This window comes from Elephantulus edwardii, unplaced genomic scaffold (assembly GCF_000299155.1).
Source record: "Elephantulus edwardii isolate Elephantulus edwardi_28Jun2011 unplaced genomic scaffold, EleEdw1.0 scaffold00009, whole genome shotgun sequence".
NCBI lineage: Eukaryota > Metazoa > Chordata > Mammalia > Macroscelidea > Macroscelididae > Elephantulus > Elephantulus edwardii.
In genome coordinates this window covers 3,448,037-3,462,359 of record NW_006399759.1, presented here as the reverse complement: position 1 = coordinate 3,462,359, position 14,323 = coordinate 3,448,037, and the positions used below count along the sequence as shown (strand labels likewise).

The following is a 14,323-nucleotide window of genomic DNA, read 5'->3' as shown; positions in this document are numbered from 1 at the left end:
CCGCGGTCGCTGCTGCGCTCTGATTGGCCAGCGCTGGCCGTGCGCCGCCGCGGCCCCAATGGGCAGGTGGCCTGAGAGCCCACTGGTGGTGGCGTCGAGCAACCAGCGAGCAACCGTCTGAGAGGCCGCGAGCGCTCTGAGCGAGGTAACTCGCCGCCGGTCGGCCGGTCGCCTCACCCAGCCCGGGTTTCCTAAGTTTCCCCCCCCTCAGTCCTCGGGATCAGGTCTCGCAAACGAAAATCCAGTTTCTCTGTGTCTCATTCAGCCCCGCCGCTCACGGCGTGTCGGAACGTGACGGCATCTCAAGCCTTTGCAGGTGTCACCAGCCCCTTCTCCACACGCGTCCGCCCGGGGGATGGCGCTGGGGTGGCCTCGCTGCAGAGAGCGCCACATTCCCAGTCAGCGCGGCCGCCGGGGGCTCGCGGAGGTCGGGGCGGGGGACCCCGCGGCGTGGCCCCGGGGCTGTGGAGCGCGGCGGAGGTGAAGAACGAGGGTCGCCCCGGGTGGTTCTCTCTCTCTCTGGGCGATGTTGACACAGTTTGCTCCCCGGGCTCAGCGGGCTGTGTCTTCCCGGAGGAGCAGGGGTGGCCTGAGGTGGTGACGGTGCTGGGGAGGGGACCCCAGGAGGGGACGAGCGGGTCCTCGGTCTTGGGAAGGTCCTGGAAGAACTCCCGCCTCCGGGCCCGCTGTCCTGGGTTCTTGGGGGGCTGGTGTGCTTCCGAGACAGCACTGCCTTGTTCACTCGCATCTCTTTCCGCCCTTACAAGGCGCCACAAGGCGGAGATGGGAGCAGGTGCCTCCCTCCGCGTGCATCCTCTTCCCGCCTTCTCAGAACTTACAAATGCGCTTTTATTATCTTTTCCAGCACAATTGGAGACTTTCAAAAAAAGAAACCTTCGAGGTCATTTAGCATTTAGCAACTAACGCAGGCCTTGTTAAAATCGAGGTAATGTCTCTCGACAGATTCTGTTCTGTAACGTAAACGTATGTATCCCAAATGCCTGTGACCTCTGTTGCAGGAGCTCAGATGGCTGGGTGCATTTGGTGTTGGGCTGCTAACTGAAAGGTCGGGGGTTCAAATCCAGCAGGTGCTCCCTGGGAGAAAGACGGGCGGTCGCCTGCTGTGAAGAGTTGCAGCCTTAGACACCCGACATATGGAGGGGAGCTATGAATTGGGACCGTCTGGAAGGCAATGGTTTGTTGGATTTTTGTTTTGGGGAGCAGGGGATGTTATCTCTTACCAGTAAAATTTTCTTGATATGTTAATTGTATTTTTATGGTTCAGGAGACATTTGACCATCTCTAGTCAAATTCAGACTCTTCTTTCTTTACAAGGCAGCCTTAAAGTAAAAAAAAAACAAACAAACAACGAATGATACAGTTTTAATAAGGCCTACTAGTTATGAGGCAAAATGCAGTGCTAAACCAAAGACTGCATGTTTCTGGCTAAGCGAATTCACCAATAACTCCAAGGGACAGTCTCCACCCATGGTGTTTAACAACTCAGAAAACCCACTGGAGAGTAACCTTGAGTCAGAATCACCACACAGTGCTTTGGTATGTGGTTTAATTGCTACTAAGTAAGTACTTACTATGTAACCAGGTTCTAAGTAAGTGCTTTTATTATCTCAGTAAAGTGAATGAGTACACTTACTCCTAAAAGTTGCATATCCTCTAAGGTCACATAGCAAATAAGAGAATCAATACTTAAATACAAATTTCCAACAAGTGTCATCTCAACTAGCTCTGTCCCTTTTGCCATCTTCTGCTTAAAAAAAGAAAAAAAAAAACACCCAACACTTAGAAATGTTTATAGTTGTTTATTTTCCTCTTTCATATCATTACCATAATATAAAGAAAGGGACTCAACAGTGTGTGGATCCCTATCTCCTACAGTACATTGAGAGAGAACTGTCAGAAGTTCATGCTAGGTTTAGAAGCCTTGGCACCAGAGATATCATTGCTGATGTCAGATGGATCCTGGCTGAAAACAGAATGCCAGAAGAATGTTTGTTGTTATATACCGTCGAGTCGCTTGCGACTCATAACAACCCTGTGTACAAGAGCCCTAAACCCTGCTCTATCCTGTGCCAACCTCACCGTCTCTGACACACTAGCTCCCACCACCCCAATCACAGAATGGATCCATCTCTTCGAGGGTCTTCCTCTCCTGTGCTGTCCATCCACTCTCCCAAACATGATGTCCCTCTCCAAGGACCAGTCCCTCCTTACAACATGTCCACAGTATGTCAGACGAAGCTTCAGAATCCTTGACTCCAAGGAGCATTCTGGCTTCATCTTCTCCAGGTCAAACCTGTTTGTTCTCCTAGCAGGCCATGGTATATTCAACACTCTTTTCCAGCACCACAGCTCAAAGGCATCAATTCTCTTTCTGATCATCCCTAGTCACTGTCCAGCTCTCTGATGTATAGGACGTAATTGTGAGGACTGTAGCCTGGATCAGGTGCACCTTAGTCTCTAGCCTGATGTTTTAGTACTCTGGAGAGGTCCCTGACAGCTGAATTTCCCAATGTAATTCGTCTCTTGTTTTCCTGGCTGTTGGTACAAAGAGTGTTTGTTGACTGTGAAGCCAAGCAAACTAAAACTTAACTATCTTCAATCTCTTCACCATCTCTACTGATGCTGCCAGTTGGTCCAGTGGTGAGAAACTTTGTTTTCTTGATGTTGAGCTTCAATACGTATTAAAGGCTGCAGTCAACCTCTGTAGCAAGTGCTTCAGGTCCTCCTCAGTTTCAGCAAGAAGGGTTGTGTCATCTGCATAATGCAGGTTGTTGATGAATCTTCCGCCAATCTTGATGCCACATTCCTCCTCGTACAGCCCAGCGTCCTGGATGTTATGTTCTGCATACAGATTGAAAGTTATGGAGACAGAATACATCCCTGGCAGACCCCCTTCCTGATTTTGAACCATATAGTGTCTTCTTGCTCTGTTCTGACGACTGCCTCCTGGTCCAAGTATAGGTTTCACATAAGCACAATCAAATGTTCTGGATTCCCATTCTTCTCAGAGTCAGCCATGGCTTGTTGTGATCAACGCAGTTAAAAGCCTTTGCATAGTCAATGAAGCACAGATAGACATTCTTCTGGTATTCTCTGTTTTCTGCCAAGATCCATCTAACATTAGTTGTAATATCCCTAGTACCACGACCTCTTCTAAATCCAGCCTGCACATCTGGCAGTTCTCTGTTGACATATTGCTCCAAGAGTTTTTGGATAATTTTTAGCAGAATCTTGCTTGAATGTGATATTAATGATATTGTTCGATAATTCCCGCACTCTGTTGTGTCACCCTTCTTTGGAATGGGAACAAATATCGATCTTTTCCAGTCAGTTGGCCAACTGGCTGTCCTCCAGATTTCTTGACACAACTTAGTGAGTACACCCAGGGCAGTGTCTATTTGTTGAAATATGTCATTTGGTATGCCATCAACTCCTGGAGCCTTGTTTTTTGCCAGTTCCTTCAGAGCAATTCGAACTTTCTCCTTCATCACCATAGGCTCTTGATCATATGTTGTTGTTGTTGTAATTATGTGCCGTCTAGTTGTTTGCGACTCATAGCGACCCTATGTACAACAGCCCTAAACCCTGCTCTATCCTGTGCCAATCACATTGCCTCTGACACACCCATCCCGTTTACCCCAGTCACTGAATCAATCACCTCATAGAGGGTCTTCCCCTCCTGCGCTGTCCCTCCACCTTACCAAGCATGATGTCCCTCTCCAAGGACCTGTGTCTCCTTACAACATGTCTAGAGTATGTCAGACGAAGCCCCAGAATCCTTGCCTCCAAGGAGTAGCCAGGTTTAACCCTCTCCAGGATGAATCTGTTTGTTGTCTTGGCAGTCCATGGTACATTCAGTACTCTTCTCCAGCACCACAGCTCAAAGGTATCAATTCTCCTTCTATCTTCCCTAGTCATTGTCCAACTCTCTGATGCATAACAAGTGATTGCAAAGACCATGGCCTGTATCAGGCGCACCTTAGTCTCCAGAGAGACACCGTTGCTCTTGAGTACTTTAGAGAGGTCCCTAACAGGAGACTTTCCCATCGCAATATGTTTTTTTATTTCCTGGCTGCTGGTGCTGAGAGTGTTGACTGTGGAGCCTCGCAAACTGAAGCTGTGAACAATCTCAATCTCTTCGCCATCCATCCTGTTGCTGCCAGTTGGTCCAGTGGTGAGAATCTTTGTCTTCTTGACATTGAGCCTCAGTCCATACTGAAGGCTGCAGTCCTTGACCCTCTGCAGCAAGTGCATGAGGTCCTCCTCAGCTTCACCTTATTTGGATCCACAGTTAACACCCTTGGTACCAGCAGTCAGGAGTCCAGCTATCATACTGCATTAAGAAAGTCTGCAGCGTGTCCTTGATTCAAGCCATGATGTTTTCAGTCACTTGCTATGCTTCTGAGAGCTGGACAGTGAATGAGGATGACAGAAAGAGAGTTAATGCTTTTGAGTTGTGATATTGGAGAAGAACGTCCTATAAACTGCCAAAAAGAACAAGCAGATATGTCTTGAAGAAGGTACAGATAGAATGCTCCTTGGAGGCAAAGATGACAGAACTTCGTCTCACAGACTGTGGGTATGTTCTGAGGAGAGCCTATCCTTGGAAAGGTGAAAGGTCAGAGAAAGACCCTCAACCAGATTGACACAGTGATTGCTACAGTGGGCTCATATGTCAGAGGTTGTGAAGATGGCACAGGATAGGACAGAGTTCAGATATGTTGTTCATAGGGTCGCTATGAGTCATACTCAACAGCACCTAGCAGTAAAAACAACCCATCTCATTTTCTAGCACATCTTTCCTTTAGTTCTAGTTAATGGGATTGCCCATTTTCCCCATCGTTTTGTTCATGTATTTCATATGTGCTGCTACCTAATTCACTAATGGGTTGAGTGTTCAATTAGATTTAAACTTATTGAAGTAGCAATGCCTTGTAATTATTTTACGGACACCAAAGCACCTATCACTCTGCTGCACCTATCACTGTGCAGAAGCCAGTGGTTCGCTATAACCATTATTAAATTAGAAAAATATCTTTAAAACATAAATTGTAGGGATTTAATAATAGCCCCAGTCCAGCATATTTGTCCTTAATTTACTGCATTGTTTGTCAATAATAAAGATACTGCTCGTTATAGGGAAGGAATATATTATCTATACACTTACCAGTAAGGATTTTTTTTTTAAAAAGGAAAAAATATTAAGTCAGTCTTTTTTCCTTAAAGTAACGACTTATTTAACCAAGTCATAATTTGCAGTGCTAATGCTAGGATTAAATTGCTATGAACTTACCCTTGTAGCTGGTTTTATGTTCTCCTGGCAAGGTGACAATGCATGTTTTACATATGATGTCATTGAATCTCTAGACAATTTAAAAGTAATTTAAGCAGTTGAGGCCTATGGTGTCAGATCAAGTACTAGCTTTATCACAAATTATGTGGCCATTGGCAAATTTCTTAACTTTTCTTAGCCTCAAATGTCTCACCTAAAATACTAATACCACATAGAAATACTTTGAGAATAATGCATGTAAAACATTTAGCATAGTGTGAGGCTGCAGTAGTAAGAAGGTGAGACTTGCCTGCCTACCCCAGTTGAGTTGCCATTAGGGGTTTTTTGTTTGTTGGCTTGTTTGTTTTTTTAGAGGAATATAAAACTATTTATTGACCATTGTTCACCAGTTATTTACAATGAAGTAAACAATATACAATAGGATTAACATTCTGATTGCTACAAAGTTGTTTTTCCTGGCTTCAGGTGAACCAGTAACCCAAATACTGAGAAAATTCAGCCTGCATGTTAACCAATGGATTGGGGTAAAGAAAATCATGCAGGTCTATGGTTGAGATAAAGTTGTTTACCCATATTGCCAGCAAACTGCAACATCTATAATCTTAATAGGTTTTTATCAGTACAGTCTTAGACATTCCATGAATTTAGACCTTTTAGTGAAAACAGCACAAGTACTTCAACTTTCCATAAAAGGAGACGCTGTCTAAAAGAAACAAATGCCCATTGTTAAAACACACCAGTATTTGTCTTAAGTTTTTCTCTCTGGGTACAGTTTTTGGCAGTGATCAAGATATTTCTTTCATGAAATTTTGCAAATAAAGTATTTTATTTATATGACTATACAGACAGGGATTTTGATACAGATGCTTTAGACAGTCCAACTTATTACCAGATCATTTATTTGATTTTAAAATAGATAGTTTAAAAATTTTTCCCATTTAACTTGATCTTTAGTTGATCAGAGTGACTGTAACCCTGAAACATCAAGTTACTCATGCTTGTGAAATGACATTTTTGTTTAGAATAGTTTTGGTGAAAGAAAAAAAAATTTACAAATGTTATTTTTGTATACACACACTAAAACAAAACCGCAGAATGGTCCTTATATTACAGGTTAGACAAGTTCTGGTTCAGTAATGGTTATGAAAAAAAATTCAGAGGTTTAGAAAAACTGTTCCCTAATGTAATGCAGAGGAAATGATATACCACAAAATGTTCTTTTCTGACAAATGAAGCAATTACAGAAAGTTTTTATTTGTAAAATAAAGTCCCAAATAACTCCCCCAATACTACTTCAAAACAAACATATCAAGCTTGATTTCCATGATAGTGTACTTATTCTTAACTAATAAATAAAAACCAAGACCCAGATTATATGCATATAAAAAGCAATTCAAACAATTACTGAGTTTCTGGACAACAATGCCAAGTTAGTCTCTCTTCATAAAATGCAATTACAACTTGAGGACATTTCATGTTTGCTTCTTTTGCCAGCACCAAGTCAGCCTCATCTGAATCTTTCCATTTCATGAGAAACATTAATTCTCCACTGCTGTCTGTGGTACCGATTATTCGTTCAGGATCAAGACGTCTGGCGAAGCCTCTTGGCTTCTCAGCAGCATCTCTTTTCTTTGATTTGCTGTCATCAGATTCACTATCAGATAACGATTTTCTTTTTGTGTCATCTTTACCAGCTTTTTGAGAATTAAGAAACGCATCAATCAATTCTGGGCAATCAAGATTTTCTTTAGGTTATCAAGTATTGTCAACATCTGTAAATCCCTTCCACTTGAGGAAATATTCCACCTTCCCAATCACTACACGTCAGTCCAGCACTTTTTCTACCACAGATTCTTCAGGTGCTGCCTCTTCAACATTTTTACTCTTCCCATTCAGTTTCTTTCCCATTTTTTTGCAATGCAGCTTTGTTGGAGGACATTTTTTATTGCAAACCTGAAGAGCTATTATTCCCTGCCTCCGTGCTGCTCCGGATCCCAAGACTGTGGCATCTCTGGCCCTACGCGCCTCCTGCTCGAGCCACAGGAGGAGGAGGCTGGAGAGCCGCGCGCAAGGCCTCCAGTGGTGTGCCATTAGGTTTTTGTGTGTGTGTTTTTTTTAAGAGGTTAAAATTATTTATTGGGTTTTTTTTTTAATATTTCAATGAACATCTACAGAGATTTTGGAATTCCATTCATTCATTTCTCCCCACCCACCCCCGTTTGCTCCTCTCCTTCAAACGCAAAAGAAAAACACCCTCATTGGTACGCAATCCCCCACACATCCCCCAACCCCAAATATAATCCACTCTGCAACCCTCATTCCATACTCTTACGATAAACACAATGCCCTAAAATATAAATTATTCTCTCCCTCATAGACTTCAATGCAGTAAACATCATTTATCCAGTTTTTCTCAGTCTTATCCCCACCCCGATGTCATTCTACAACAGTGGCACCATATAGCATTTGTCCCTTTGTGACTGAGATATTTCACTCAGCATCATGAGTTCCTTGTTTTTCAATGCAGTGTAGTATTCCATTGCGTGAATATGCCACAGCTTCTCTACCCATTCGTTTGTTGATGGGCACTTAGGTTGTTTCCAACTCCTTGCTATTGTGAACAAAGCCATGATAAACATGGGTATGCATATATCTACTTAGATGTTGTTTATGGTCTCTTTAGGGTATATTCCCAGTATGGAATTGCTGTGTCAAATGGTATCTCAATTTGCAACTTTTTGAGAAAGCGACACACCACTTTCCACAGTGGTTGCACCATTTTACACTCCCACCAACACTGAATAAGGGTTCCAGTCTCTCCACAACCTCGCCAGCATTTGTTGCTTGCTGTTTGGTTAATTTTTGCTAGTCTTACTCATAGTTGTCTTGATTTGCATCTCTCTCAGAGCTAGGGATTTTGAACATTTCTTCATGTGCTTGTTGGCCATCTAAATGTCTTCTTTGGTGAAGTGTCTGTTCATATCCTGTGCCCATTTTTCTATTGGATTATTTATTTACCTTTATCTTGTTGGGTGCTCAAGTATTTTATAAATTCTAGATATAAGCCCCTTATCTGACATGTCATTACCAAACACTTTTTCCCAGTCTGTGGCTTCCCATTTTACCCTGTTGGAGAAGTTTCTGGATGCGCACAGGGATTTGATTCTTAGAAGGTCCCATTCATTTATTTTATCTTCTCCTGGTTGTAAATTTTTCAGAATACTTGGAAGACTCTTTATGTTGTGGATTAGGACTACTAAAATTCTTCCAAGCTTTTCTTTAATGAAGTTTATAGTCCTTGGATTTAGTCCTAAGTCCATGATCCACCTTGAGTTGGTTTTTGTATATGGAGTGAGGTGGGGATCTTATTTAATTCTTCTGCAGATTGTTTTCCAATTTTGCCAACACCATTTGTTAAAAAGGCTAAAAAAAAAAATTAAAGAAAGGCTGTCATTTCCCCACCTAACTGATTTTATCTCCTTGTCAAAAATCAGTTGACCATAAATAGATGGGCTGATTTCTGGGTTCCCAATTCTTTTCCATTGATCTATGTGTCTGTCATTGTACCAGTACCATGCTGTCTTAACGACCATGGCAGTGTAGTAGGATTTTAAATCAGGGAGTGAGATGCCTCCTACCTTTTTTCTATTTTTAAGGAATGCTTTGCTTATTTGGTGCTTCTTTCGTGCCTTTAGGTTTTATACCACCAGATGAATATCCGCTTCTCCCATTGTACAGTCTGTAAACCCCTACCATCCTTTATCTAGCTCCTAGAGAGAAGAAATTATTTCAGATGACTAGAGATTAGCTGTAGGTCAGTTCACACACAAAAGAGAAATCCCAAATACCATGTTCAAGTGGGTTTGATTTTCCTTAATGCTGTTGCCATAGTCCATGTTAAGCTCATTTAAAGGATTTTGTTGTGAGTGTAGTTTCTCCAACTTCTGCTTCCTTTCCTATCTCATCCCCTTCCCAAATGGCTTGGATATTAAATTGTCATTCATTCTTCTTTTATACTATCAGAATTCTCATTCACTTAAGATCTCTAAACTCAAGAGCAAATTTTTAAAAATTTTTTATTTTAATTGATATTTTAATAAACATTTATAGAGAACTTGTGTTTCCATTCATACATTGTTGCAATTTCCCTCCCTACCCACACCCCCAGTTCACTTTTCTCTTTGAAAAAAAATTCTTTCATTGTTGCACAATTCCCCTCCCCCCCAGTCCACTTTGCTATGCAGCTCATATTCTGGACTTTTGTCACGCAAATATACCTAATCCTTTTAAAGAGTTCTTTCCCTTATCTGTTTCAGTGCAGTGTATATTATTTATCTCTGCTTTTCTTAAGTTCTCCCCAACCTCCCTATAATAGTGGCATTATGCAATATTTGTTCTTTTGTGACTGAGATATTTCACTCTGCATAATGTCCTTCCGGGTCACCCATTTTGTATAATATGAGTTCCTTGTTTTTTAGTGCTGCATACTATTTCATTTTGTGAATATATCACAACTTCTCTATCCATTCATTTACTGATGGGCACTTAGGTTTATTCCATCTCTTTGCTATTGTGAACAACACAGCAATAAACATAGGTGTGCATTTAAGAATAAAATTTTAAGTTACTTCATTGTACTGTTGATTTCTTCTCTTAAGGCTATCCTGCCAGTGTTTGCTTTTTAACTCAGTGAATCTCAATATTGTAAGTAAGTGAACAAGTCACATAATTTAAGGTCGGTCACACAGTGAATTAGACATTTCAGAAAAAGCCTCAGTGATTTTCTCAAATTTTACATGAAGTATTCCAGCACATTTTATGAGATAGTGTAAAAAGGCTTTTGACTGATAGAAAACTTTTATACATAGTTATTTTATATAGTACAAACACTACTTGAAGTCTGCTATGGTGCTGAATGGTAATTGTTATCCCTAAGGTTTTCGTTGGTTGATTTTGGGAAGTAGGTTACCAGACCTTTCTGTCCTGTCTGCCTTAGTCTGGAAGCTCCTTAGAAGCGAGGGTGGTAAAACTTCAGCTCACTTTGAGCATGTCATCAGGAAAGACAAATTGCTAGAAAACATGATGCTTGATAAAGTTGAAGTTGGAAAGCAAAAGCAGCCCCCAGTGAGGTGGATTGGCATTCTAGCCACAATGGACTCAAACATACCATCAGTCATGAGTATGGATGGTACAGGTCCAGGGAACATTTCATTACATTGTATTTACATCAGGTTGTCCTGAGTCAGATGTGACTTAACAGCAACTGACAACAACATGATGCTTACTAAGACAGAATAGAAAGAGAGGCCTGGAAATATACTTCTGAGAAGTCAACTGAGTGAAAGCCCTCTTAATCACAACCTGTTGTGCTTGAGGTTGGGGACCAACTTGTTGACAACAACAATCACTGAGTAAAATTGACTTGTATCACAGTTTTTCTATGTCTGGTTCACACAGCCTAGTCCGCACACACCAAATTCAGTTGGCTAACTACTACTTAGTTTTTTCTATCCAGATATAAGGCTTCTATTACTTGGAACAAAAGATACAGATGAGACCGCCACCTGTCTCCCAGATGAGGTGGGTAGGAAAGAGCAGAAAGTTCCTGGACAAATCTCAAGGCTTGCTTTGAGCTTCCATTACCCATTCATTTTTCTGTGGAGTTTGTTTCACCCCCTAACCTTCTGCAATTTAACCCAATTTTTAAGATGTAGCAAGGCAGATGGAGAAGAAGAAATAAAGTAGAAGAGAACTATTACAGTATTCTTCTTTGTCATCTAGTCCTGTACAGTGTACTATAATTCCCACTCTTGATTACTTGAAATATAATCCAGCAGAACTGAATTTTCATTTAAATTTTAGAACTAAAGGAGTATTAAAAATATCTTTTCTTTTGAACTTCGTTGTAGGTCTAGATGTTATTGAAATTCTTGATTTAACTCCTGAAGTAAGATGTGCAATAAGTTTAATAGGGACTACTGTGGCATAGTCTGTAGCAATTGTACTGCTTATCCAAAGGCTGCACCTCCCAGCAGCTCTGAGGGAGAAAGATGAACTGTCTCCTCTGATGCAGTTTAAACCTCAGAAACCCAACAGAAGATCAGCAATGAGTTGATTCTGACTTGGCAGCAATAAGTCAAGTTACAAGTGTGAAAAATCAAATTTCAAAGACTTCGTATGAAAAAGAAGAAAGTAAAATAATCCACTACTAAGTTTTGTACTGATTCCATGTTGTATTTTGTTTATGCTCATAAAATATTCTATTAAGATGTATTTCACCTGTTTTTTAAAAATCATATCATGTGGCTCAAATTATGTTGGACGGTGCTCATCTGGCCTCAGTACATCCAATGTTATTTTCCCTTCCTCAGCATGGAAGTTTCTGAGGGTCAGGAAGGAGAATCTTTGAACACCAAGGGAGGCATGGCTACCAGGGTCACTGTGAGTGATGGATTCAGAGGTTCTCATTAGGGTCTTAGACTTGTTTCTGGCTTTGTTCATATTTCTGCTTCCCCATTTGCCTTAGACATACTATAATCACAAAAGTAATGTTAATTATAATAATTACGTTTATTATTCACCGTCAAATGTGATCATATTTTTGCATATTATTAAATATTGATCTATTAATTTTCAAGTTCATTCAATAGTAATGCTACATTAAGATATTATTAGCCACTCAGCATAGTCACAAACTCATAAAAAATTAGAAGAGTTCATGAGACTCTCACATATATTTCTATGCTAGAAATCTTTTTACAAATGCTTATTAAGTATATTTTTAATACATAAAAAATTACAAATAAGCTTTTGTTAGAATGCTGTTACTTTTAAATATAATAGTACTTAATACTGATAATAATTAAGTTGAAGAAAGGTTTTTCTTGTTCTAGAAAAATCTGAAGTGACATAACACAATAAAATATAAAATGGTATTACTGTAAAATCACAATTTAAAAACTATCAGGAAAAAAAGGACTATCACAAATAGATTACAGACTCAATATCATTTCTATAATTAACTTCCAGATTTGGTTTTGAGTTTCTTAGGAGTGGTATACATACTTTTATTTTCTAGTTCTTAGTATTTCGGAACAGAAAGTATATCAGTCAGCTACCCAATAGGTTTTCCTAGCATTAAATTCTGGAAGTAATTTCTTATCTTAGTTACTGTCACATCATTTTAATAGAAAGGTCAATAAATTTTTCTATTAAAGCATTTTGTGGCATCATTTTGTTAGTTATTTTATGTAGACATGCTTAAGAATGTGACAAATAATTTTATGTTTTATTTTTGTAGGAATCTTGGGACATCAAAATGAGACACAATCAGATGTGTTGTGAGACACCGCCAACTGTCACTGTTCATGTCAAATCAGGGTCAAATAGATCCTACCAACCTAAAAATCCCATTAATCTGAAGCGTCCTATGTTTAAAGATAGTTGGCAAGCACCTGAAAAAACTGCACAGAATAACAAAACTAAACGCCCCAAAGGACCTTGTCTGGTCATACAGCGTCAGGAAATGACTGCTTTCTTTAAATTATTTGGTAGGTTTCAAATATTTTCATACTTAAGATCATCGTGAAGTACTTGATTAGAATGTAAAAATATTTCACAATTTTTACAGTAATAAAGAATGGGCTAATTTCCTATATATGACCATATTTCTTGCTGTTTTAATTCTCTCTTTTTTAAAAAAAAGTTGGATTTTGGTTTGTTTGCTTTTGTATTAAAATGAAAATTTATCTAAGTTTTCTAAGACTACTTCATTTAGATATAAATGTTGGCTAATTTAAGTTCTTAGCTGTGTTTTGTTTTACCTAAAGTAAGCCATACGTAAGACTTGACTAAGCCAGCTGACTCAGTTTGATGGGATCTGAGGAGTTTCCTTATAACTTTCAGTGTTAAATAGAGCATGCAGGAATCTGGGTCACCCTAGAGAAGTTTATTACAGACTGGGAATATGGTTAAGCAGGATTAACTATCCTTTGTCATAGTCATCTAATGGCATTGGGTTTAAATGTGTTCAGATTATCAGATTATGCTACTTTTCTGATAAACTACAAATGACAAAAGGGAAATGTCTTTGTAAACTTCCTACTGGCCAAGAAAAAGAATTTGTTATTTCGGTAAGAAAATAGACAATAACAGTATAGAATTGTTTAGAACTAGGGAAGGAGAATGAACCAACTCAAGTAGAAACACGATCTGATAGATCCTTGTAACAACCATTCTTAAGTAATTAATTGCTTTTATTTTGAATTGCACCAATTTCTTTGTTCTTAAGACCAACGGATGACTTCTATCCTTTAAAGATTGAGAAAATAATAGTTATTACATAGAGAGTGAGGAGTTAGCTGTTCTTTCATCTTTATCAGTAAATAAGATTTCAACTATAAATTCACAATCTAATGTTTTATTAAACCATATTGACAATATGTAGATAGTGCTCAGGATGATTTTTTAAATTACTTTATCAAACCTGGCCCTACCAACAACAACAAAAGATGATTTTTAGGTTTTAAAGATAGTAGGGATAATGAGGTGTATAGTTATGAATGTATTTTCTTGGGTAAATGAAAGTTTAATGGCATTAGTATGGTAGATGAGTTCTTCTCGGTGTGTAGTAATGAATCTATAAAGGGTATATAGTACAATAAATAGTATTTTAATACCCATTAGACTTACTGAGAAGTTAGATCCTGAGAATAATGAGTTCAGCTTATGAAGAGTTTTTTAACAAGATTAAATGTGAAAGGGTAAGTTCAGGTTTGGTACACTAGTTAAAATTCATCATGCTGGTGTAAGGATGAGTATTTGTAGGTCTCAGGCTAATGTCATAGTTCACTATGGATGCATGAGTAGCAGTTGGAATTAGCAAAGCAAAAGAGCATAGGGGAGGTTAAGCCTTGGACAGCTGTTCAGGCAGTGGTGCCTATGAAGTTTAGGATGAAGAAAAATGGACAGTCTCCTATTCAGGAGACCTGACAGAATTGCTGTGAGTTG

At 39.5% G+C, this 14,323-nt stretch overlaps 1 protein-coding gene and 1 pseudogene across 2 annotated transcripts in view; one reads left to right on the top strand and one right to left on the bottom strand.

Moving 5' to 3' along the window:
• Nucleotides 1-302: 302 nt before the first annotated feature.
• Nucleotides 303-7,253, bottom strand: LOC102853930 (annotated as a pseudogene).
• Nucleotides 7,254-12,620: 5,367 nt separating this feature from the next.
• SPDYA (speedy/RINGO cell cycle regulator family member A) overlaps nt 12,621-14,323 on the top strand; it is a 54,475-nt gene continuing 52,772 nt past the window's right edge. For both annotated transcript variants that reach the window (XM_006880568.1, XM_006880569.1), the window contains exon 1: nt 12,621-12,864. In XM_006880568.1, coding sequence (XP_006880630.1) covers nt 12,633-12,864 — 232 coding nt within the window. In that variant the 5' untranslated portion in view covers nt 12,621-12,632. The remainder of the gene's footprint in view (nt 12,865-14,323) is intronic.